Below are 25,230 nucleotides of genomic sequence, written 5' to 3'. Positions count from 1 at the left end.
AGCCCATGTTAAGAACCACTGCTCCAAAGCAAGTGGCTTGAAGTTTTTGCAACATTCCTTGCCGATTTGATTACAGCAATTCGAAAGTGGAATGCTGCCCACGTGGTGCCACGGTCAGCACACTGGACTCGCAATCCAGAGGCTGCTGGTTGCAATCTTCCGATGCAGAAGTTGAACAAAGGGCGACATTTTTCATTCCCAGCAGTATATACGGGTTCACTGCCGTTACTCGATCGGCACGTCACTTGCAGTGGAGTGCGATGATGACGTCTGGTCAGCGTGGAAGAGTAGGCCAAAATCCAAACGATATAGAGGTGCTCACTAGAGCTCCCTGAAGGGGGAGGCCCTCCTGCCAGCAGTGGCTTGAGTGAGCAATCGCACGACTCGCAAAAAGCTTCGATCCTAAATGCGATTACAAAAAAATTGGTGGAAGTGGCTGCTCATCCATCCGGCCTGGTTGTTCCACCCCAGTTGGCCTGCTTGAGCAGATCGTGTTATTGGAACAAGGATCGGGAGATGGACACTCCTCGCAAGCTACTGGACGTTTTTTTTTTAACGCACGTTCTCGTTTGTCCCCCTCGACTCAAGCTCGCGAGCTTTTCTGAGCCAGTGACGCTCGACTTCCTGGACGCCGAGCTGGAGAATGACATCAAAGTGGAGGTAAAAAACGCGCGACGATTTTTCCTAACTTCCGGTGCTCCGAGTTGGCCCATCAAAAACTGCTTGCCCCCCAACTATACTCCCCCCCCAAATGTGGTTCCTTTATGCTGCGTTTCCATGACCGTCGATACGCGCGCCCAAGCCGTGCCGAGCCATTCCAGGAGCAGCACTGCTGGTGGTTTGTCCCGCTGTTGTTCTTCTTCAGAGCAGAGAGAGAGCGGAAAGGGTGACCGACTTAACAGTTGGACATTATTACTCGTTGGGTTCCCTGGGAAACCTAGGACATATTAATAAATGCGTATAATCTATGTTGATTACCATATGAATAATCCAACCGGTAATGGATACCCATTGGAATTTATATGCATTCATTAATCCCCCCCCCCCTTCGCACATGAAGGGCTCACAAGTGACGTCATCACATCTATCCCTCTATTCAAGGAAGGAAAGAGGAGGATTTTTCCACAAATCTGGGTGTCTGCCTGATGAAGCTAATTGTAATTACTTTTGAAACGTCATACTCAGATTATAAATGTTGTGGCCTGGCTCTCCAACACACCGGTGTGCTGTAATAGTGACTCATTGGCATGTTCTGTTTACGTGACGAACCTTACTAATTGGCTGTGTCGGGTGATGGCGGGTTTAACAACACATTTATATTTATGCGATCTAACCCAACAAAAGTTATATTATGAACATATTAATGAAGTTGAAAACAAAAACAACCGATTGGAATTGACTTAATAATCAGTTTTCTGTTGGTTGACATCGATCATCAAATAAATCTTGAGAAAGTAAAATAAATTGTGCATGTATGACAGAGTTGTTGCCTGAAACATCAGCTCACTGTATGTTTCTCTTATGTGCTTATTTTACCCAGGAAAGCCACAATGAGTCTGATGGCTTCTTTTCAGGGGGGGGGGGTCCGAGGGGGAGGTGACGATGGCTTTACAGATTCACATTGAGTAAAATGACGTCACGTAATGGTGAACGTGCACTGGTTAACACACGCCGCAGTCATAACCAGGAGACTCAACACTACCCATAGACTTAACACTGCCCATAGACTCAACATCATCACATCTATCCCTGATGATCGATATCAACCATAGACTTAACACTGCCCATAGACTCAACACTACCCATAGACTCAACACTACCCATAGACTCAACACTGCCCATAGACTCAACACTGCCCATAGACTCAACACCGCACCTCCAATTAGCACGGTTGGCTACGTGCAGTGCATAAGAAGTTCAACATACATCCAGACCATCACCATCTGCCAAGGAGCAAGCGTGAGCAGCGATGGAGCAACAGAGCCTAACACCATGGAGCCATTTTATATATTGAGTGTGTGGATCAAGGCCTTATCATGCGGTTGTTCCTGAGTTGTTCCTTGGTTAGCAAAGCCTGGTTGACAGTTTTGATGGAAATTAGGTATCTTGGCTTCAATTATGGGAGTACTGTCTGTGAAAGTGTTTGGCCAATCACACGTGGCTCCTGCGAATCACGTGTGCAAGTACATCGCGTACCCAATGCCGCGGACTGACGGATCTTACTGGCTGTCAATTAGTGAGTGTCTTTGATATGTTTAAAAGCCAACTCCTGCATAATGATGACTTGGGGGTACGTTCCTTTCTCTCTGCCTCTTTCACTGGCACCATGGGTAAGCTGTTAATTGATTATGATGATTTTTTTTATCACAATTGCTGAGAACAGGCTCAAGGAGGACCCATGATGCAAAGCAGCCAGCCGAAGAGAGTAATAACGATCGTACAGCAGATGAGAACGAAAGTGTTTTATTTGAATCGAGTAAGATTGGGAAAGTTGAAAAAAGAGACTGTGGGAAGGAGTGTGAGGGGAGAGAAGTGTTCCGTCATGAAATGAGGCTGTTGAACACGGTATGCATTTGTTAATCTAGTCGAACGGCGAGTCCTTAACGTTGAAGGCGTCTCCGTGTCAAGTTCACGATAATGATTATGATGATTATTTTAACACTGCCCATAGACTCAACACTGCCCATAGACTCAACACTCCCCATATATTCAACACTGCCCATAGACTCAACACTGCCCATAGATTCAACACTGCCCATAGACTCAACACTGCCCATAGATTCAACACTGCCCATAGACTCAACACTGCCCATAGACTCAACACTGCCCATAGACTCAACACTGCTCATAGATTCAACACTGCCCATAGACTCAACACTGCCCATAGACTCAACACTGCCCATAGACTCAACACTACCCATAGACTTAACACTGCCCATAGACTCAACACTGCCCATAGACTCAGCACTCCCCATAGACTTAACACTGCCTATAAACTCAACACTGCTCATAGACTCAACTATCCCCATAGACTCAGCACTGCCCATAGACTCAACACTGTCCATAGACTCAACACTGCCCATAGACTCAACACTGCCCATAGACTCAGCACTGCCCCATAGACTCAGCACTGCCAATAGACTCAACACTGCCCATAGACTCAACACTGCCCATAGACTCAACACTGCCCATAGACTCAACACTGCCCATAGACTCAACACTGCCCATAGACTCAACACTGCCCATAGACTCAACACTGTGATCTAAACGAATTGTAGGGAAGCGATGGAACAACGCCAACTCGAGTGAATCCATGAGCAGAGGCGCATCGATCACCATTCTCAGGGACACCTTTGATTCGCAGCTTTGACGATGTGCATCGGTCTGTTTTGTCTTTTTTTTCTTTTCAGATTAGAGAGCTCATGATCAAAGGAGAGTCTGGCACAAAGACGTTTGAAACGCTAATCAAGTCATTGGATGAGGCAAGATGATTTTTTTTCTCCCTCACTTTTGCTCCCCCCCCCCAACCCCACCCCGTCATTCAGAATTCCCTCCCATTGGTCATCGTCCACTCTACCGATCCCATTCCTTTCTTTAGATCCAGACCTAAAAACGCGTGTACGCTCGCTCCTTCATTGTGCACCGCTCCGCGGAACCGCGTGCGTTACCCCAACCGTCGTCAACATCACCGTCGTCTTTAGCATTTTCAACGTCGTCGTAATCGTCAGGTTTTTTTTTTCTTTCCCCTCCGCGTTTAGAAACGGGCGTTTAGTAGAGTATATGCGGCTGCTATGAATTTCCACGTTAAGAGCCACTTCGTTGAGCTATCATTTGTGATGGCCAGGTTGCTTGTGAAAAAGAGCTACAGAGCTCAGTGTGGGCCTTACCTGGTAAAATAAAAAAATAGTGAATAATTATTTAAATAAATATTTACTATTTTTTTTATCCTTCTGTCCTCTGCCATTGACAAGTCACTTCCCTTAATAATATTCCTAAATTTCCGTGCCTCTCCAACCTTCTACATCCAATTGAATTTCCACCCCTTTCCCCCCGATTTATGCTCGGCGTGACAGTTGAAACAAAGGTACGAGTTTTTTTTTTTTAATGCTGCCACCTCTGTCCACTTTAGCAATATTCGTGGGTACGTCACGGCTGGTTGATCGTTCGGCCACGTGCTGTGGGGCTAGAGTGTGAGTACGCCCACTCCTTCCAACGCCTTTGGTCAATGAGGAAGAGTAGGCCAAAATACCCTCCAGAGCTCGCCGTCATGGATGTTATCCCGCTGGCAGCGGCGTGAGCAAGCAATTGCGAAGGCCGCATTACTTCTTACGTACGTTATCTACAGATCCTTTTATATAGATGATTTAATATCTTGAATTGTTGTTATGGGTGGAGCAGTGGCATGAAGGATACATTCCAATGATTAAACCATCGATTTGTCTATGTTTCTTATCCAGAAGCTTAACAAAGAGTTTTTTTGAATCCTCTGTGGGAATGGGTATGAGCGTGAATTATCTGTCTCGAGTACTGTGCACATCAAAGCAAAGGCCAGTTCCTGTGTGCAACAGAAGGCCTTAACGTGACCCCCGGTTCTTTTACAGAGATACGTGGATAAAGGTTTGAGGACGTACACGTGGAAGCGAGTGCGGGAGACAGACTACAGGTACCCCTTCTTTTTAATCAAAATACCCCACTGGGAAACTGCGCAGCCGTTGATGATGAGCACGTTGATGTTGGGGTCTTACCCGGCCTGTTGGCTCGGTGGTAGTTAGCAGCACAATCGGAAGGTTGCAGGTTAAAACTCCCGGTTGGGGCTTGACTCAGCCCCATCATTCTCCTGGGGTTAATAATATGATTACCACTTAGTGGCGAAGTCAACACGGTTGGACCCGCTCTAGGAATGTGGACCTTTTGAGCAGGGAAATCACATCGGCTTTGTTTAGAGTATCTGCTTTTTTAACGAAACTGCGAATCAACGTGAACGGTGCAAAAGACGTTCAACATATGCAGTGTGTCGTCGGTGAGTGGCGCGCTCTGGCTGCCCTGTCCCCCCCCTCCCCCCTCTGTGTGCCCGCAGCCTGGCCTTGGTGATGCCCTCGTACAGTCTCTACCGCATCAAGGCCCGGCTGAGTGACGATATCACGCAAGCCAAGTGTAAGGCGCACAGCAGAGCCACCCGCGCACACACCCTCTGTCGCGTGACCCTGCTGTCTTTGTAGGCGACATGCGGTTCCCAACAGCGGCACGTCCACGGACTCCTCTTTCTGCAAGATAGTAAATGTTTTCATTGTTGCGTTGACCTTATGCCTTTATTTCCAACTTTATTCAATTTCCTATATTATCTATATTTGGAAAACGGCTGTCCTCTTTCTGTTAAATGATGTCACAACAAATGATTCCAAAGCGGTGATTTTCTTTTTTTTAAATGCGTGTTGTTATTTATTCATGTGCGTTGGATTTAAACGAGCCACTGACGTGATTTACTAAATGCTGTCGGATGAAAAATGAGTAGACCTTTGCAAGACGTAACCAACACGAGCAGCGTGCGAGTCAGAGTGTTTAATGTTTGTATCAGCCGGTGATGCGTAAACAAACAGGTTTTGAACATGCACTATTAATCGCGCTAAGGAGAGGTGAACGGAAAAAAAAAATGATTAGAATACATTTTCCAACATGTTTACACTTAAAATAATGGCCATGTTGTTTTTACTTAGTGTTCAATTTTTTTTTTCTTTATTTCCATTCCCCTTTTTCCTTTGACGTCACAGCAGTAGAGCGATTACTGCCATTTTTGCACATCTTTGTCTAGCTGTGGAGGAAGCAACTAAAGTATGCGTATGCTGTCCATTGATTGGGAATAACTCTAAATGCTGGCGCTGTGTTCCCAGGGTGATATTGTTTTATATTCTGCAGAGATGGCTGAACAGTAGCAAGTCTGTGCCACATTATTCAAATAATGGATTAACTTTAGACTGTTGATGCAAAAAAAACTCTTGGCTGAGATTGGATTTTAAATCTGATAAAATTATCTCCCAATGTAATTAGTGACCCTCATGATTCTGGGAAATAGCTACCTTTTACAATAAACAATTGGATTACAGGCATATAGAAAGCATCGCAGGCATCGTTTGTTTTTATGTGATCTTAAAAAAAAAACTGTCGTTTTCAGATGTTTGTAGCGCACGTAACAATCTCATAGATTTCTCCCCATCATTCTGCATCTTGGTTAGATGTGTAAAAATTACCTTGCGGAAAATAACTTTCATTGCCCGACCTAGCTTGTCAACACTCGGATAGGGCCTCACTGTCACGTAGTGTACCTTGCAAGCGTCGGTAGCGAGATGCAGCTTTGGAATCATTGCTTCTAAGCTTGCACCCTTTTATTCGTTACTTATTTAGTTATTTTATTTTACCTTTTGTTCTTCTGGCCCTGTGCAAGCCAAAAGCGCAGGGCTCTGACTGGTCTGAACTCACTGTGTTTGTTGGTGGCGAGTATTTGCGGTATGATGCACACACAATATTTTTATTCAAGTCGTAATTGAATAAAATATTGTTTGTAACCCATCCCCTCCCAACCCTTTTCTGCTTTCTCTCTCTCTCTCTGATGGACTCGTACAGCCAATCTGAACAAAAATAAGGGCAAGTATTTGACTATTAGTCCCCCACCCTGTCTTCCCGAACCTGTACATTTGGTGCCTTTCCTACTGCCCTCTTCCCAGCCTGCTTGCCCATCCACCCTCGCTGTTACTGCCCCTCCTATGTCACCCTCCCAGAGCGAGCGGTAGCGTGTTTTCCCCGAAATATGTCCACGACTGACCTCTCCCAGTATTCTCTCTCTTCCCACATCGAGTTACAACGCGGCGTCTGTGCATATTTCGTCTCGTTCTCCGAACCCCTGTGCCGTAAGTCTCGGGTGGAGGGCAGCGCCGAACGCTAACGACGGTACCGTCGTTTCGGCAATGCGTCCCCTAACCCCTCCCCCCCTCCCCCCTCCCCCGAGCCACACCACCCACCTACCCACACCACCCACCACCACCCATTCCCCTTCCCTATACCCACCCCCCCTCCATCCCCATCATTGCCCCGTTCAGTTGGCAAGTCAGAGTACGTGTCTCATTATCCTAAAACGCCTTGTCATGATCCTGTTCACGTTACGAGGTCGCGATTAATGCGACATCTTGTAAAAACCATTCTCTGTTGTTTAGCCATTCGAGACGTCATGCGGAATGTGTGTAAGTTAAAGCCGTGAAAGTTGCCTCGTTTGATTTCAATTTTTGCGTAAATTGTAATAGTAATCCAGCCCTCTGTCAATGCACTGCTGGATTAAGGCCCGGCCCATCCTGTATCAGCCATGGGAGGTTGTTTGACCATGCTTCACTCCGCTGGTCGGTGCGGATTGATGAAGCAGCTGGGGGGGGGGGGGGGGGGAGTCCAGGAACGGTTCAGATATCCCCGCTAATATTAACCGTGGCCGTGAATCAAACTCGGGTCGGCGGCAACTCATGCAGATACACGGGCATTTACATTCATAATGATAGCAGCATCTTGTCAAATGTGTCTGTGTCAGCACTGCGGTGTGTGCGCTCACACAGACTAAGAGGAGACTCGCAAATGGACAGAGCCGTGTTTGGAACGCGGAGGCACCAGGCTTCGTGATGAAGCACTGCTCCCCTTGATGAGTGCCTCTTAAACACGGAGAGAGACCACGAGGGAGGGGGGTGGTCCTTGTTTAAAAACTCAGTTGTAGAGCATATACAAGTTATCTCGTAAAGCGTTGCTAAAATTTACATTCCTTTGCTGGCGCGCTGTAAAATGTATAATACGGTACGTGCAACAGCAGCTCCTTGATGCAGCTTAAAATAGAGTGCCGGTTTACGGATTTGAAGAATGGCTATTCCCTGTCCACCGCATCAGCCCCCTACCATTCTGCAGTCCTTGATGGTTGTTCCTTGGATGCTGTTCCTTTTTATTGCAGATTTTTCGTCCATGTTACCTCCATCTTCCCACTCTGAAACCAGGGGACATGTATTCATAGCCCCCAGGTAGCCACGTGTGTGTTTTTCTCCCTCTCATCGCCATGTGTGGCATGCCGTGTTGGGTTGTTCTCTCTCGAATGCCTCCATAAATGATCCTTGCGCCTTCCTCGATCCGTTGCGGACCATGATTTTTGTTTGTTTTCAAACGCCATGCTTGCAGAGGGTCGGGGCGGGGGGGAGGCTTTACTCGTGACTGCATGCGTGAACGTCTTGTTGTGATTTTTTTGGTGGGTGGGAGGACGGGGGGGGGGGGGGGGCGCGTTGGGGGAGGGGCGTGTAAAGCATGCGCCGTGTTTGTGTGATGTGACGTGCAACGCCTTGTGCTGCTCGACCTGTCGCCGTGCGGTGTGGGCACCGACGCTTGCATGCTGCTGCTGCCACGGTCGCTCGACGTCGGGGGGGTGGGGGTGACGCTGCATGCCGATGGCGATGTGTCCGCGTTTGCGTCGGCCTTTGAGGGTGAACGTCAAACTTTGAAGTCCACTCGTGACTTGGCGAGTGTCCTTCCGCCTCAAACACCGCCAGTCCTCGTCGATGTGTTGTGTTTTCCTACATTTCCCAGCGTGATTTATTTTTATATCAACGAGACTAATTCAGACTTATAAGATGAATTTGCTGTTTGTCTGCTGCTGCTGCTGCACTTGTTGTGGTTGACGTTGTCCAGAATAATTGTCAAAAACTCGTGGTCAAAATAATCTCGCCGCGCCATTTTTTATGTGTTGTGTGTGTGTGGGTACGCCAAGCCACGTGCGTTGTGATTCCCTCAATAACCTCTCCAACCACTGTAAGAGGCTCACAATTGCTAATGTTTAATGGCGGGGGGGGGGGGGGGGCACGCAGCAGAGCGCACATGGACAGTGGCCACTTGTTTCGCGCTCTTTAATTTGGAGCTGTCGGTCCGTCGGTTTACCCTGCACCCACCTCACCTCTGTGCTCTTCCCTCTTGTCTGCAGGAAGTACTGCAAAAATATGAAAATAGTGAGAAACAACACTGAGTTCCTCCTCAACTTCATCGACGAGATAGATAACAAATCGCCAGATGCACCCAACTGTGAGTCGTTACGTTGTTAAGTATGGCAAAAATAATAATACGTTGCATTGCCCCTGTTCGTTTTTTGATGAGCATTGAACACTCCCAGGTGTGTTGTCCTGTCATCGCTGAGTGTGTGGTGAGTGCTCGCGTGAGTGGTGAAGTGTGAGTAGTTGGTGGGCGTGAGTGTTTGGTGAGTGGTGAAGTGTGAGTAGTTGGTGGGCGTGAGTGTTTGGTGAGTGGTGAAGTGTGAGTAGTTGGTGGGCGTGAGTGTTTGGTGAGTGTTTGGTGAGTGGTGAAGTGTGAGTAGTTGGTGGGCGTGAGTGTTTGGTGAGTGCCATGCGTGCGAGTGTGTGCCCGGGGGGAGTGTTCATGTCTGAGAGTGGCGATTAGTGAATGTGTGACGAGTACCAGGTGAGCGTTATTATGTGTCGGGTAACCCTGTCCATAGGGCAGGCTGCCTTCTCGCAAAAAAGGTAAATTCGTGAAAATGTTTAATGTACACGGTGAGCTTCATGTAAAAAGGGATGATAAATACACGCACCAAAATTGTATTATCTTTGTCGCTCACGTAGAAGGATAACCTGCTCACGATGGCGAAGTATTGCTGTTTAAATGTAGCATCGCAATGGTGTTTCCTTAAATCGTGTTCTGAAAATGCTCTTACTTCCATCATCCCTGTACGCAAATTATTTATTTATACGTCGAAGAAAACAGAACTTACCTTATCATATTCCCGACGATACTAATGTCTGGATCGAATCGCCCCCCCATCAGTGGTTGGATAAAGTCGTGACTTGGGGATCACCATTTGATTCGATAACCGACAATTTTTTGCCTCATTTATACCATCTCGTTCACATTCTTTTCTTCGTGAGCCTAAATGTGACCGCATATCATTTTCAATCATCTTGGACATTTGTCAGTCCCACCGTTGCAAAAAATCAGATCGATTCTTGCACGCACGGTTCAATGCCAACCATCTCGAGCTTAATAATCTATTTTAATCAGTTAATCGCTAAATGCCTGCTGTTTTGTGTGTTTAGGGATCAATGCAAATTGTTAAGACACAAAATCCAAAATGGCAATCCATGGGTCTAGGATTGCTTTGTTTGGCCCTGTAGACCACTAGCAAATACTGCACAGCTGTATGCTACGAATCAAGGTTAATGGGTTTGCGGTGTTTATTGGTTTATTTTACAGGTGAAAAGGAGTGGATTTATAACCTCCTCCTGGATGTAGAAATCACCAACAGGTTGGCGAAGGAGGCATGGCAGGACCTGAACAAGAGCACGTACGTATTTACTTGTTCTACACAAGGAATAAAGAATGTACGGCACATTCTATAGATTCACACCACTGTATGTTACCTAAATTCATCACTGTAGATTCTCTAGATTTGCTCAATGTAGATTGTGTTAGTTCTCACATGTTATATATATATACACACACACCATTATACATTGTAAATGTACACCACTGTAGATGCTATATATTCACCCCGCTACACATTCTATAGATGGGCACAACAAAACATTCTACATATCAGGAGTTGGGAACCTTCGGCCCGTGAGTTTAACTCCAACGAACCTTGGCCGCATGAGGCTGCCCCCAACTACGAAATGACCCACAGATGGTATCTCCCTTCATCACTGCAAGCATCAATCTGGAACTAGAGTGGGACATTTCCAACCTGGAAACACTTTTTATGAATTGGTTGTGCTGAGTGGAGGACGGTTTCCGAAATGCACGTTATTTACACGACCGAAAGCAAAATAAACTCAATTGTGAATCGCAATATTGGTGGTGCAAGCCTACGTATGAAATTTAATCTGGTAATGGTGTTCACAATTTCCACGCGCTCCGTAACTTCTATCACTGCCAAGGGAGTGTTCTTGTGCGGCCACCTTCCGAAGATGTCTGAAAGTCCTATTCACCTCTGAATCAGGTCGGGTAAAGGTTCCTCACCCCCTTACCTTAGAGCTAAGCCACTGACAGTACTTGGCACATTCGGTGATGTATAATCAAATAATGATGCCATTTAAATATCCAAGAATGCATCACTTGAGCATGAAGACTTTCTTTTCAGGAGGGTCATTTGCAAGGGGCTTTCTACTTGTTGACACGCACTTAACTTTTCCGCACGATTTGTTTTATTATCGGACAGCACCAAGGTTTGTAATGCGCGGCCTGCCAAAGATACAGTTTTGAACGTCTATATTCTCTGCCGCTGCCCCCTCCCCCCCATCGGGAAAACGTTTCCCCCACCCCCTGGGTCCTGCACCTCTCCCGCGGCCAGCGCATCGGTGTTCCCACCGTCAAGAGTAAAGGCCGCCTGCCGCTCCAGGGGGCCACGCGTGCCGAATGATGCCTATGGGCAGCAGCCGTGACTCAGATTCGTTTTTATTTCCGCAGGCACGGGATCAAGACGTTCTTTGTCGCGACCGACTCGGGTGTCACACGCATTTATCCACTCGAGTGAGTATTAACCCTCCCCCCCTACCCTCCGATTCCATGCAACGTTCGGCACTGGCGTTCGCTTCGTACGCTTGCAGCCCTTGTTGTCAATCCACTGCTTGCTGGTTGAGGGCCTCCCCCACGCCATGCGCAGGCCCGTGGGGGTTGTACGACCATAACTTGCCTCGTTGGCCACTGCGGATTGGTGAAGGCGGAGATGGCGGGGGGGGGGGGAGCATTAAATGCACAGTATAAACTGGTTTTGTTGCCACAAATGTTTGCTGCATGCCGCACGACGGTAGTTTTGCGTGGCCCCTAGCGGCTGCTCGAGGCCGCTATATTCACCGCGGCAGGTTTGGGCGGCGGAGTTCCGTCATGATTGTGCACGTGTGCGTTTGCAGGGAGGTTGAAGACTGGGACGAGGAACCAGAGCCGTACAATGCCAGCTACTACAAGCGCAGCCTGGACAATGAGGGCTTTGTCTACAAGCCCGTGATTCCCTAGTATGCGCCACCAACGCTGCCCACCTGCAATATTGGCCAGCATCGCTTCAGATCCTGGGTTCAGATCATGACCTAGATTTACCCGGCACAGCTGTTACATGCGCTGCAGAAATATTCGTGAGAAATTCCCAAATTAAAATATATGTTGTCTTTGGACCAAATTTTATTCCAATGTTGGGCATTTTCATAAGACCAAGAATCCGTTCATAACTCTCCCTGAGCTGTGAGTGTACTCGTACAAAGTGATCGCGTTGCGTCTCGTAGAATAGCTGGGTGGATGGAGATAGCATTGAACTGCTTCTGAGATTCATTTCGAGCGACCGTGTTTAACCACTCAATTATGGGTTGAACTTTCCTACACTCGCTGCTATGGTTAAATATATGTTGTGTTGCAGAGAGCTGAAATTTAGCCCAATGAAGCAGAAAGCCTCAATTTTCACGATGAGTTTTTTTCTGTTTTGTACAGTCATTGGTGACCAGGCTGAGGCCATCGAACGCACGACACTTGTCAGCTTGGGCTTAATCACAAGTAGCTACCTAGATTTGAACCCAGGATCCCATGGGCATGCAGGCTCAGTGCTCTGACCCTGAGCCACCCTTTGGGTATCTCCTATATCCCACAGAATTCTAAACATACGCCAATAAATTGATCTTGCGCTGCGGGAAGAAGCACATTTGATATACTTGTTATATATGCTATATGCTGGAGAATGTTTTTTTTTTTCATCAGTAGATTATAACTGTGCTCGAACGTCATGCTCATTTTTATTGTGTTCACTGAAGTCTGCCTGTGCATGTGTGCTCTTTTATTCCTTGATAGAGGCATGTCCGCCTGTTTCTGAATATTTTCTGAAACTTAAAGCATTGATATCTTTCATATTCAGATCTACAAATCTGAAGCATATTCCTAATATGTATTCTGAACCCGAGGCAGAGGTGGTTTTCGTGTTATACGTTTAAAAAAAACTAAAATAATTACTAGAGATGGTTAATTTACGTGAGAATTTCTAGCGGTGAGGAACTGAAATAGATCGTGAAGGTGGCATGGCTCCTGAGGCAGTCAGATAACAGACAGACAGAATCGATGGAAGGGATTTTTGTGCAGAGCTGAAAATAGACACAGCTGAACTGACAGCCTGCACATTAATTATCAGAACCATCCTTATGTCACATACGTGCAATATACGAATGCACATTATATCCTTAAATATTGCAAATATTTAGAAAATGTTAATTGGACTGTTCTCAGTGTACCGGTAAAGATAGAGTTAGTCGTACAAAAATTGTAATCTAACGAAATTCTTAGCTATAGCCATAACCAAATCACAACCAACGGCTATGATTCACTGCTGAGTGATGGTGATATCACCGCAGTACTTGTGCCAGGCTAGGTGCCACTATGAGGCCATGCGAGGAGTGGAAGGTTTTCTGGCAGGCAGGAGGTCACGGAACAGACCCATGTGTTATGGATTAACTGACTGAGATGACTGGCAGATGCACCACCTGTGCCATCCTGCAATTAACATAGCAATTAGCGCACACACAAACACTTGAAATTATGAAATCTGAAATTGTTGTCTCGGTCACATTTGGTTTTAGAGGTCACCTCCACTTCAGGTATCTGAAGCCAAGCACGCACTCCGTGCGGCGTTAATAAACCCGTCGTAGACAAATGTTACATTATGCATGCAACGCAGTATTTCTGGATGATATTTACGTTTTAACTCCTCTGTTCACCGGTTGCTGCTGCTGTCGCTCTTGTCGTTTTGCCACTAGTCGGTAAAGGGGGCAGTTACGACCCTTCCAACATTAGCATCTTGGCCAGCAGAGCCGTGGAGGTGGAGATCGACGGCAAGGTGCTCAAGCCAGCAGGTGCGCGCCTCCGCCCCGCACTCGACGACTCAAACAAAGGGGGATCTCGGGGGGAGGGGAGGGGGGGGGGGCTTTGCCTGGCGGCGGCACGCATGCAGGCAGATTCAACGCGGCGCTATCGCTGCAGGAGCCTCTTGCTCCCTCTCGTCTGTGTTTTTGACCCGGGGCGTGTTTCACTTTGACTGACGAAGCCACCCCCCCTCCCCCCCACAACGGCCCCAGCGGTAGCGAGTTCGCCACTTGAGGTTGCATGGTTTGAATTCAGCGGCCGCCCTGGTTAGTCCTGCGGCGTGTGCAATAGCTTTGCATGTATGTTGAACTTCCTTCGCACCGTACGTAGCACAACGGTGCGAATCGGAGGTGCGGGGGGGGGGGGGAGGACAACAAAACTAAAACACAAAAAAGCAGTTGGAAAGATGCGACTTTTTATCCGGGTGATTTTAAAAGATACGCTCCGTCTGCTTCGTGGTGGACATTAAAGACCCCCGTGACGCCCGTTCGCAAGAGGAGGCCGTTGCGTGCCGCAGTCGTCGCTCCAAAGTTACCGATTGGAATGTAAACAGCAATGGCCGCCCCCCCCCCCCCGCTAACCGCAAACAAATTTGGAAGGACTCTCCTGAAAAAGTCATGGGACTCGGTGAAGGTTTCCTAGATAAAGGAGCCCAGTTTATTCAAGGCCAGTTGACCGAAGCATTCAGATCTTTCCTCTAGATGGCTGTAAAACATGTTTTGTAATATTTTTTAACTAAGCTGATAATTGTACGAAATTATTGAAAGCAGTAACTACATAATCGTCTCATAACCTTTCTAATAAATGGGGGGTCGGAGTGGTGGTGCAGCGATTAGCGTTCTGTACGTTGAAACCAGCAACTGGAGTTTAATTCCTGGCCACGGCTAACATCAGTGGTGAGTGATATCAGAACCAGTCCTGACACCCCCCCCCCCTTCATCATCCCGCGATTATCAGCATGGTGACGTATGGCCAAACAACCCCGCTGACAAACACAACATGGGGAGCTCTTCATCTGGCAGTGGATAAATATTTGACGATTATTTATTGAGATTATCTTAATGATTACATACAAAGCACGATCATTTTCAACAGTTCTTTTTTTTTTCAATAGGCTGTCAAATGTGTTTGGTGTATACATTACACTCGAATCGTTTACTATACATCTGTAATGGGTTCCGGAGACCCTTGTAGAGGTAACTTCTTTATTACAATCCAACAACACTCCAACAGTCCTGATACTCTGTTACAGCCTAGGTACACAGCCTAGGTACACAGCCTAGATACACTACTCTGGCTACGCTCTGGAACTCGCCCTCACAAGGACGTAGAGCCGGGAGTTCCAGAGTCCCACCTACTGGCCCTCACAGCGTCCCAGGGTTCTCAGATTGCTGGTCTTGGGTCTTGGGTCTTGAGCTACAACTGGCCCTGATCGGCCAGGGAGCTGCCCTTTTATGCCTCGTCCCCAACGAGGGGTGGGGTTGTGTCCGCCCCCAGATATCCCACAGAGCACACACAGCCCCTCCCCGTTGGTGGCGCCAAGGGGCTTAACTGGCTGGGGTGCCTAGGGTCCCAGCGCCTGGCGCCAAGGGGCTTACGCGTCTGGGTTGCCTAGGGTCCCAGAGCCCCCAGCAGCCCCTCCCCTCTTATGTCACTACACATCGTTGAACCATGTAGGGCTCTGGGTCGTTGCGTCCCCTCGTATGCACGCGTTTTCTCCGAGCACTCGGCTTCCTCGTTTCCCAGTGGTTGGAGTCAAGCTCGAGCTGGAGGTTTGGACGGCCAAGTTCAAGCTCCTGGCCAGCAACCACACGGGGGAGGGCCGCAGCAAGCGCAGCAGCAACGTGAGCGACTCGCCCCCCCCTCGCCCACCGATTCTCACAATAACGGGGACAGGCACAGCAAATGCTTTGTGTATTCCTCCCTGCGTATAAAGTATACAAAACGTTTGTTTCACAGCTCCCGTCCACCACACAAGGCCATCTGAGAATGCAATAATTTCGGCAGCATTGATTCATTAAACGTCAACTCCCAGAAGGCCTTGTGCTTTATAAGGAGTGTAAAACATACTATGCTGTGTGGAGGGACAGATATATGATGGAAGCATCTTGTCTGTTTATTTATTCTGTTGTGTTTTTCACAGTGACGTGAATTATTATTTCATGTTACCGATTCTGAGGAGCTGATTGGCACAAATCCACTATTCTTTACACGGAGATAGAACCGGTAAAAATAGCGCTAGTTCTTAAATGTGTGAGTGTGTACAAATAATCTGTGCATATCGCAACACCCGCTATTGATGGAGTAATCTAATTAAGCAGTAACGATGTTGTTTAGCATCGTGGTGAATGGCAGCGAATCCAGTGTGGCTGGAGGGGTCCTTGTGAAACCTCCATTGTTTACAACGCATACACAAATTGAAGACGTCGGTTTACAATTATCTCTTTAGTTGCTTGTGTGTTCTTAAATGTAAACCATTTTTATGTTTTGACATTTGCAGTGTGACAGTCTTGGAAGCTGTGAGATGGACTGCGATCTGTCCAGCAAGGTATGTGCTCAATCTATTTCAAATATGCTATGCGCTGGGATCATAGGGGTGTACCTCATTAATGCAAGGCATGTTTTTTATATTGTGTACGGTTTGTATGTTGTGGTATTATGTGTGCTGTATGCTCAGAGGCTACAATGTGTGTGTGGTATTGTAGCGGTTAGCGCTACGCTGCGCTACGAACCCAGCGACCCAAGTTTGATTCCCGCTCACGGCCACCAACACCAGCGATGATTATTTGAACCGGTCATGGGCCTCCCCTAGGTCGACTCAGCCTCAAATGATTACCTGTTGCGTTGTGCTGCTGGGGAGACAAAGGCGGTTTGGCATGGTGTTGGCCACCCCCACCCCCTTGTGTACTGTGCCAGCCTTCATCGGTAGCCGATAACAGCACCTACCCCAACAGTCTGTTAAGGCTATACGGGGGGAATCTTTGTTTTTTTGTCTTTGTGTGGTATGTTTAGGAGCTGCAGTGTGTCATCCTGGATGATGGAGGGTTCCTCATAATGTCCAATCAAGAAGACCAAGAGAAAAAGGTGGAAACTTTGGACCTGCCCCTCCACAAAATGCTGCCCCACACTTCACTGTCTCACATGCACTATATAATCACTGCGCTTGCCAATGGAACACTACATTTTGAGCTCTCGGTAAAGGTGAAGGCTGACGGTCTAAATCCACGGGGTTATGGATTCAGCCGGACGGTGGTGGCTATGCACATGGCCTGTGATCCAGCACTGGAGGCAGCGAGGGTTGTTGGATCGCACGGATGTCGCAAACTCCCTTCTTGTGGGCTTCGAGGTGCCTTACTCCGGCTTGCCAGGAGAAGGCGGTACAGCAGAATGTGAACTCGTATCATCTGTATCGGATTGAGTGTTTCTCCCTCGCACACCATGGGTTTTGCTCCGGTTGATTGCCACGTATAAATACTAAGTAACAGGCTGAAAACATCTTGGTGTACAGATGACCGCTGAACTTGGGCTATCATTGGCGCTGGCTCGCCGTGCGGATGCAGCATTTCCCGCTTGTCTGGGATTCCTTCGCGACTCCGAGTTGACTTCTGGGGGGGAAAAAAAAACCCTTGTCATGAATACTGAAAATGCAGTAACTGGCTGTGGCAGTGCCTTCATAATCTCACCACTGTGGCCGTATTCACGGAGGCTCATTCGTGTACCGCTCTTGGATCTAGAGTTTTAACGTAGAGAATGTTGAACATGTTTAATTAAGTAGGGTGATGAAAACAAATTGTATTGCAATTCAGCCACCCGTCAGCAGTTACAACTGATAGTTCCATTGAAGGTGTTTTGTTTGCTCTCCGTGCCAGATTATCATCTATCGAAACGCAAGCTTGCGTTCTGAAAAGGAGCGTTTCTTTTTTCGTAGAATGTTGTTGCGTCGCCAATTCTCGTACCACTCTGTGTTGTCCAGTTGCACACAGACTTACACCATTTCAGGAAATCAATAGTAGTGTGATCCGCGCGTGTGCCAAGTTGACAAAGGGTCTGCTTTGTGTTGCAGGTCGGAGAATTCTTTGGTGTCGTGGACCCGAGTTTGATGCGCGCTCTGTACAACGTGTCTCTGTTCGCCAAAGTCGAGTCGTACGACTATCAGTCGACCTGCGACCCCGAGAAAGAGCAAAAGGCGGGAGCGGCGCCCAGATCCATCGCTATCGTAAGTGTGGCCTTGTGGGAGTTCATAATCGAGGGTTTCGGGTTAGATCACGTGAATATTAATGTGTGGTTGAACCCGCCACCACCCGACACATCCAATTAGTATGGTCTGTCACTTAAACAAAACGTGCCAATTCGTTACTCGTTCAGCACACCGATGTGTTTGAGAGTAAACCCACAACATTTACAATTCGAGTACGACGTTTCGCCAGTAATTACAACTAGCACCATCAGGCAGACAGCCAGAGTTGTGGAGAAATCCTCCTCCTGCTTCGGTCAGTGGGAGGTTTACAATCGTGAACGCAACATGGGAATTTGACATTTTCATGTATATGTGTAATTGGGCTGTTTTGCATATACATTCAGATATAGAACTTTGTAAGCCTCATGAATACGCATGTAATGATTCGCTCTTCAATGGGAGGTCATTCCTCTGCTGCTGCCCTTGTGGTCCGAAATCCCCCCCTGCCCCAGCCATCCCTGCTGCTCGACTCCCTACCCCTGTTCAGTACAGGCCCCAAGATCTTTCTCTTCTCTGTTTAAGACTGGCTGTCCCCTACGTATGAAGTCATTTGAATCGTCTGTTATTTAACTAATGTAACTACCTCCCTTGCATCCCCCTCGTGCACATTTTCCCCGTATTTTTGTACTGTTTATTTGAGAAGAAGTTGCATTTAAATGCTCTAAAAAAGATTATACGTGCATTGCCGAATCCTATTTATATAATAGGGGGCACACTTTCTCACATATGCTACTCTGTTATGAGACAGATCTTTGATGGCATTTAAGCAATTCAAACGAAAACCCCAAATTTAATGTGAGGTTTTTTTTTTTTGGCGCAGTCATTGGTGACAAGGCTGATTCCGCAAACTGCATTTGCTTGAGAATCCAGTTTAATTGTACGGGTGTCTGAAACCGAGACTTGAACCCAGAACTTGAAAGTTACTGGCTCATTGCTCTGACCCCTCTGCATCACCCAGCTGACTCTTATAGGTCTCAATGTAAATGCTTACCCCGAGCTCTCATACTCTGATGGTGCGTTGTCTTTGAGTTGTGCGCCTTTTGGCGTCATCTGGTCCAACACCATGTGAGACTAGGCTCTAAGAAAAGCCGTCTAGGGTGTGGACCAAACAACTTCAAGGACAATGCCTTATCAGAGTTGTGTTTTTTGTATGCATTTTGACTGCAAGTGTTGTGGTTATTGCAAACATGACCCCTTGTATAAAGGTGTCTGTTTTGGTGCCAGATTAAAGGGTACAAACCTATTACTAGATCTTGCTGATGGCAAAGGAGGTCTCATCATGTAAAATACGTTTGCAAAATTTCAAAATGATTGGACAACAGGAAGTAGAAAAGGTGTAATGGGCTACAGAGGGCAGCTTCCATTCATGGCACATTGTGTCTACAGGCAGAATCGTGCCTTTGCGGTCACTCATCTAATTTTTATCGAGCACGAGCACAGTTAATCCACGTGCGGGATCTATTTAACTTCACTCTCGCCTAAAATGTGCTTGTGAATGATTAAAGGGAGTCGCATACATGTGCGTTTTTATATTAATATGTTTTTTTTTAATGACCCCTCTATATTCACAGCCGAGGATTTCGGACGTGCTGAACGTCGCATGGCTGGCTTCAGCGGCTGCTTGGTAAGGCCCCTACCACACCACCGAGCCTACGACCAATGCACATCGGGGGTCGCCGCTACTCATGCGATAGCATACTTAGTACTCTTAGGTTTTTTCGTTAAAGTCACGTAGGTAAGAAATAAAAATTAAATTAAAATTAATAAAAGTAAAATGAAAATCACGACGTTTCGGAGGCAATACAAGCTTCCCGTCACAGCACGCTTGCTGTATCAAGTAAATGATACAGCAAGCGTGCTGTGACGGTTCCACCTGAAGACGGAAGCTTGTGTTGCCTCCGAAACGTCGTGATTTTTATTTAACTTTTATTAATTTTATTTTTTACCTACGTGACTTTACCGAAAAAACCTAAGAGTATGAATCCTTGCAGTCACGAAAGCTTCAAATCTAGAAGCATACTTAGTATTCCATTATCGCCTGTCAGGGCAGCAGGGCAACGCAGTGGTAAAGCTCATGTCTCACCGTAAGAAGGGCTCGTTCTCGCTTCCCGGCTTGGGGCGCTTTTCTGTCTGGGGTTCGTATGCACTACTCCTCCCGCTGTTCTGCATGGGGTTTCCTCTGGGATTGTGCAAAGCAACATCGTTCCGACACTTCTAAATCTTGGCTGGTCTCTCTTGAAAAAGAGTTGAGACTCGGTGAGGCTTTCCTGGATTAACAAGGATAATTATAATAAATGGACATTGTGGGCTCTGTTTTTATGGAATAGTATTAGTCATTCAATGTTAATGTTGTGTATTTATATTTTTGTTAGTTTATATAATTTATTTCAAAATAACTTGTTCTTTTTTAGGTGTACTTCAGTAAACTGATGGGGAAAATAATCAATAAAAAAAGTCAGACCTGTTGAGTTTTGCACGTGTATATCGGTATAATTATACCAATTCGCTTGCTTTATTCTCATGAGTTGTCATGATTCAGGGTGGCAATTTAGTGAAAAATCGCTTTCTACTTTTTTACATCGTGGTGAATGCTATCAGTCATTCGTGGCTACATACTACATATGAACTCAATACAAACATCGAATCGAAACTAATCCATTCTTACGCACGTGGCTCAACCCGCGTCTCACGAGCGAAGCAATATTACTCGTGATCAATGAATCGACGCGCCATTACACCTGCGGCGATAAGTAACGACGTGTGCGCCCCGCTGACCTGTTCCCTACCCTGTGCAGGTCTCTGCTGCAGCAGCTGTTCTACTCGCTCACCCTTCAGACGTGGTACAGTGCAGGTGTGTCACCTGCACGCCGACGCTGCCGCCGCCGCACCGCCCGGTCGCTGCTGCGTCTCTGCACCATCTCGTCGATAAATAACGCAGCCTTTGGCGTCGCGTCAATGGCCACAGCTGCGAGCCATGAGCCGCCGTACAGCTGGGCTTGTTGGTTGCCGCCAGCCGCAGGCGTATTAACAATTCATCGCTCAATTTTAAACACGTGAATAAGTAATGTTTTGATATTGTCAATCCGCTGCTGGACGAAGGCCCTCCCTCCATGCCTTTTCGTCGTGGAGGGTTGTTAGATCATACTTTATTATGCTGGTCGGTGTGGGTTGATGGTCAGTGGAAAGGGGTGACCAGGGCTGGCTGAGATAGCCACTCACCACTGGATGTTTTTCGTGGTTGGGGAAAAAAGCATGGGTCGCTGGGGTAAAAGTGCAGTCTGCTAAGCACTGTGCCACCACTCACCCCTCCACCCTGTTTGTCGTTAACACTGGCTTATCGAAACAAAAAAAATAATAGGCTGATCTTGTAGGCAATAATGGCCCTTACTTTTCCTCATGAGGCAGTGTTAGTGACGAAAAGGGTGTTTCGTATGAATTATCCTTGGCCAGAAATTAACTCCGGTTGCCAGGTCATAGTGTCATTTACTAACCATCACCACTAACCAATGCCATCGCATGACCCATTTACAAATAGGTGACTTTATTATGAAGTGGTCTATATGTATATTTAACTTTTTTTTACCATATATATTATCATAATGCTGTCGGTGTCATTGCGTGAGATTAACAAATTAACATTTTGAACTACTTTATGTAGATTAGCAGGGCAATGCCCTTGGTGAAAGAACATTTCAATAAACCTCATTATCCACACCGCAGGCACTCAATTTGTATCGCTTGCATATGCCTTCATCACATGCCATTAAAACTAAAACATTTTAATGACGGAAAATAAACCCAAAGGCAATGCCATTGCCTCTGCCATAGCAAGTTGCCCCTCATTTTCCATAGTTGCGCCAAATTTGTTGCTGGTGAACACTGCCAAAAAGGATTCCCATGAATCCCCTTCTCGTGTCATGGAGACCTTTAGAAAGGGAGGGGGGAGCTCTGTGGTATTACACAGCTGCCAGGTATATTGAGACACAAATTAACAAACGGGGGGGGGGGGGGGGAGGTGGAGGGAGTGATGACGGAGTGGGATTCAAAATGTCAGAAGTAATTATGTCTTAAACCCTCGCGCAATACGGGCAACGGAAATGTAATGCCACTTTTTTTTCCCTTCCAGAGTTCAGCTATGCGGATGGGGCCAACTACAAGGAAAAGGTCAGCTGCATCACCCTCCAGACCCAGTACTACTTCCCCAACAACAAAACCACCTTCCAGGAGCTCATGGACTGTGGCAACTGCTCCAGGTCAGCTGCTCACCTGCGCACGAGTTGACCCCCCGTGCGTGGAGTCGCCCCTGCACGCGAGTGACGAAATCGCCCGGAATGCGCACCCCACCTCGTCAAACCTCGGAGAGCCGAGTAGGGTTGAGTCTGGATTTGCGGTGCTTTGATGGGCGACCGCAATGCCCCGAATAGTGTCGTCAGGCATAGTCGGGTTTCGTGGTAGTTGGCGAAGGGGTAGCTGCAGCAACGTTCATTGTTGTTACTGTGATTTTATGCTGCCACGTGTATGCTTACCCGCCTTTGCCAACCTTCATTGAACTGCACGGTGGAGTTGAATTAACCCTCGCAACCCACATGGCCGGTGTGACGTAGGCCCTCATCCAGCAGTGGATTGACCAAAGGGCTATTCATAATTATGACAGCAATTGCAGCATCGTTTTCAGGAGCGCACGGTGCTAAAGAGTGGGACTGCTTCTGATGTGGGTAAAAAGTAAGCTCAGGGTCGCTTGGACGACGCACGCAGAAAGCCCTTACAGTCTCAAAGTAGTCTGCTTGTCTCTATGTTGCCCGTAGGTGTTCCTCTTCAGATGCAGTGGTGTTTTTTTCTTTCATAAATCATGAACACTGGCAATTAAATTACACGAGCAGCCAGCAAACGTCCTCGTCCGACCACTGCTTGGTGGAAGGGCCCTCTACCTGGAGAACATCCCGAGGGGCCATTTGGCCTGTACGCGTGTTGAACTTCTGCCACACCGTACGTAGCCAGCCGTGCTAATCGCAGGTGCTGGGGAAGGACAACAAAACTGGGCTCTCGCAAAACAATGACTGGCGAGCTACAGAAAACTCGCGGGAGGCAATGGCATTGACTCACGATGGTGCGCCCACACGTGCGGTTTCCCAACCCACTCTTCCTGACTGCGGAGGTCGGCCCCCAGCAGGTGCTTTTTTTTGTTCTTCCTCTGCTGCAATCTCGAGTCGCGGTGTCCTACCGCCACAGGCAGAGGTTTGCTTTGAATTTTTAAAATTCCTTTTTTAAACTCTGCATGAGCAATGCGGGGTCCCCAGCAGCCCAAGGGATAATACGAACGATTTGAATGCGTGGGAGGTGCTGTACTACTTCACCCGTGGTGGCAAGATTCTGGGGCCTCTTTGCCACTCACTCTTTGGTTCTTTCGGTAAAGTCACGTATAAAGATAAAATAATAAATTAAATACTAGCATACGACGTTTCGATTGCAACACAAGCAATCATCATCAGGTATAAATGAAATAGAAACACAAATCTAGTATACTTAGAAATGTAATGTAATACAACAGAGAGTCGGATAACATAACAGTCAACACCCTACCTGGTTGATTACGTTCTTCCTGAGAATGCTAAATTTGAGAGAGAGATAAAACACAGAACCAGAGACATATAGACAGACATATAAGTAGAGACAGATATCACAGAGATACATAGAGAAAGACAAAACATAGGCACACAGAGAAACCACATTTACTTAGCAATCTGTATGGCAAGCAGAGCGCCAACACATTGGGTAAGCACACTGCGCTCTGAATCTGGCCATCTGAATTCGATTCCTGGCCAGGTCTAACATCGGTGACGAGCAATATACAAACTGGTCCTTGGCCCAACCCTAACCCCTTCACCAATCCACACTGACCAGCGTGGTGGTTAAGTCTGGTAACACGACCCCCATGGTCGATACTGTGGACCATATCTAGTGAACCACTGTAGTCTACGCCCCTTCAACAGACGAATAGCAAAACTACACAAACTCTCTCGTGAAGCCCTCTTGTGGCGAGCACACCTCGACATTGATATTGGAATTCAGCTCCTGAACACATGGCTTATCTATGACGTATGCAAGTCATAGAATAGACAGGACGTGGTAAGTCCCTTTATCCTGCAGTGGATTGACAAAGAGCAGTCATGCTTTTGTTGCAAGCTATGCAACGTGTCTCTGAAGTGTGAATTGCTTATTCCCTGTCCCACGTGTTTGTCCCTTTGGTGGGTCCGTCGTGGACATTAGTGTGAACTGCTGCGATCGTTAGATTGGGCTTCAAATCGATGGGTTTCCATCGAGCAGAAGGAGAAATCAACTCGGATTATTCGAATCTGAAATTATTCATGTAACTTGAGTAACAGTTGTGCCAAGATGGAATCGTTATTTTCTTGAATATCCATTCCAGGTGCTTTGAACTGTGCTCTACATGTTGCATGTAGTGTTTTATGTCTTCTCACTATCTGTAATCGGAAGGAATCAATCGTGTGTAGCTTACTTGAACTTAAAATACAGTCAATCCATGCTAGGTGCAATTATTCATAACAATATAGAGGATGTGTACATTTTTATACTGTTGGCAAGGAGGATAGATTTGTTTCAAAGGACCTATATAGTTACAGTAGTCCCTCAGTTAAGTGACATCTGTTCACGGTTTCGCCTCTCATAGGGATCCCCATGGATTCGACTAATGTTCAAATTTTGATTAACGATATGTTTACGTTATGCACGCGGGCGCCAATTTCGGCCAATGCGAGCACTCATAAGTGGGCTGAGCATGCGTCAGCCAATCAGCGATGCCCACTTATGGGCGTTTAAACCTTGACTGGCTTTGTTTACATGACGCTTTATGTTTTGGCAGTGGAAACAGCTCTTGCATACTCGTGCAATTCATTTATTTCGATTAACAGTTATTTCGGTTTACAGTACTTTTCGTGGAACGGATTACAAACGTTAACCAAGGGACTCCTGATTTAAAGCTTTCGTGACTGCAGGGATTCATATTCTTGGTTCTTTCGGTAAAGTCACGTCGAAGGGAAACAATAAAATAATTGAAATATTAAACA

General features: G+C 46.9%; 1 protein-coding gene across 1 annotated transcript in view; it reads left to right on the top strand.

Moving 5' to 3' along the window:
* Positions 1-25,230, top strand: part of LOC133342630 (voltage-dependent calcium channel subunit alpha-2/delta-2-like) — a 111,169-nt gene that overhangs the window by 75,961 nt on the left and 9,978 nt on the right. Inside the window, exons 20-37 of the mRNA XM_061551906.1 lie at positions 589-660; positions 3,411-3,482; positions 4,602-4,663; positions 5,078-5,154; positions 6,619-6,639; positions 7,976-8,042; positions 8,990-9,087; positions 10,270-10,360; positions 11,482-11,544; positions 11,925-12,023; positions 13,801-13,898; positions 15,655-15,752; positions 16,409-16,456; positions 16,921-16,992; positions 17,972-18,124; positions 19,717-19,769; positions 20,941-20,996; positions 22,272-22,398. Of these exons, the coding sequence (XP_061407890.1) occupies positions 589-660; positions 3,411-3,482; positions 4,602-4,663; positions 5,078-5,154; positions 6,619-6,639; positions 7,976-8,042; positions 8,990-9,087; positions 10,270-10,360; positions 11,482-11,544; positions 11,925-12,023; positions 13,801-13,898; positions 15,655-15,752; positions 16,409-16,456; positions 16,921-16,992; positions 17,972-18,124; positions 19,717-19,769; positions 20,941-20,996; positions 22,272-22,398 (1,427 nt within the window). The remainder of the gene's footprint in view (positions 1-588; positions 661-3,410; positions 3,483-4,601; positions 4,664-5,077; positions 5,155-6,618; positions 6,640-7,975; positions 8,043-8,989; positions 9,088-10,269; positions 10,361-11,481; positions 11,545-11,924; positions 12,024-13,800; positions 13,899-15,654; positions 15,753-16,408; positions 16,457-16,920; positions 16,993-17,971; positions 18,125-19,716; positions 19,770-20,940; positions 20,997-22,271; positions 22,399-25,230) is intronic.

The sequence above is a fragment of the Lethenteron reissneri genome, chromosome 15 (genome assembly GCF_015708825.2).
Source record: "Lethenteron reissneri isolate LAM-NWPU_2019-01 chromosome 15, ASM1570882v1, whole genome shotgun sequence".
Lineage (NCBI taxonomy): Eukaryota > Metazoa > Chordata > Hyperoartia > Petromyzontiformes > Petromyzontidae > Lethenteron > Lethenteron reissneri.
The sequence above is the reverse complement of the archived record's forward strand: the minus strand, read 5'-3'. Positions and strand labels throughout refer to the sequence as shown.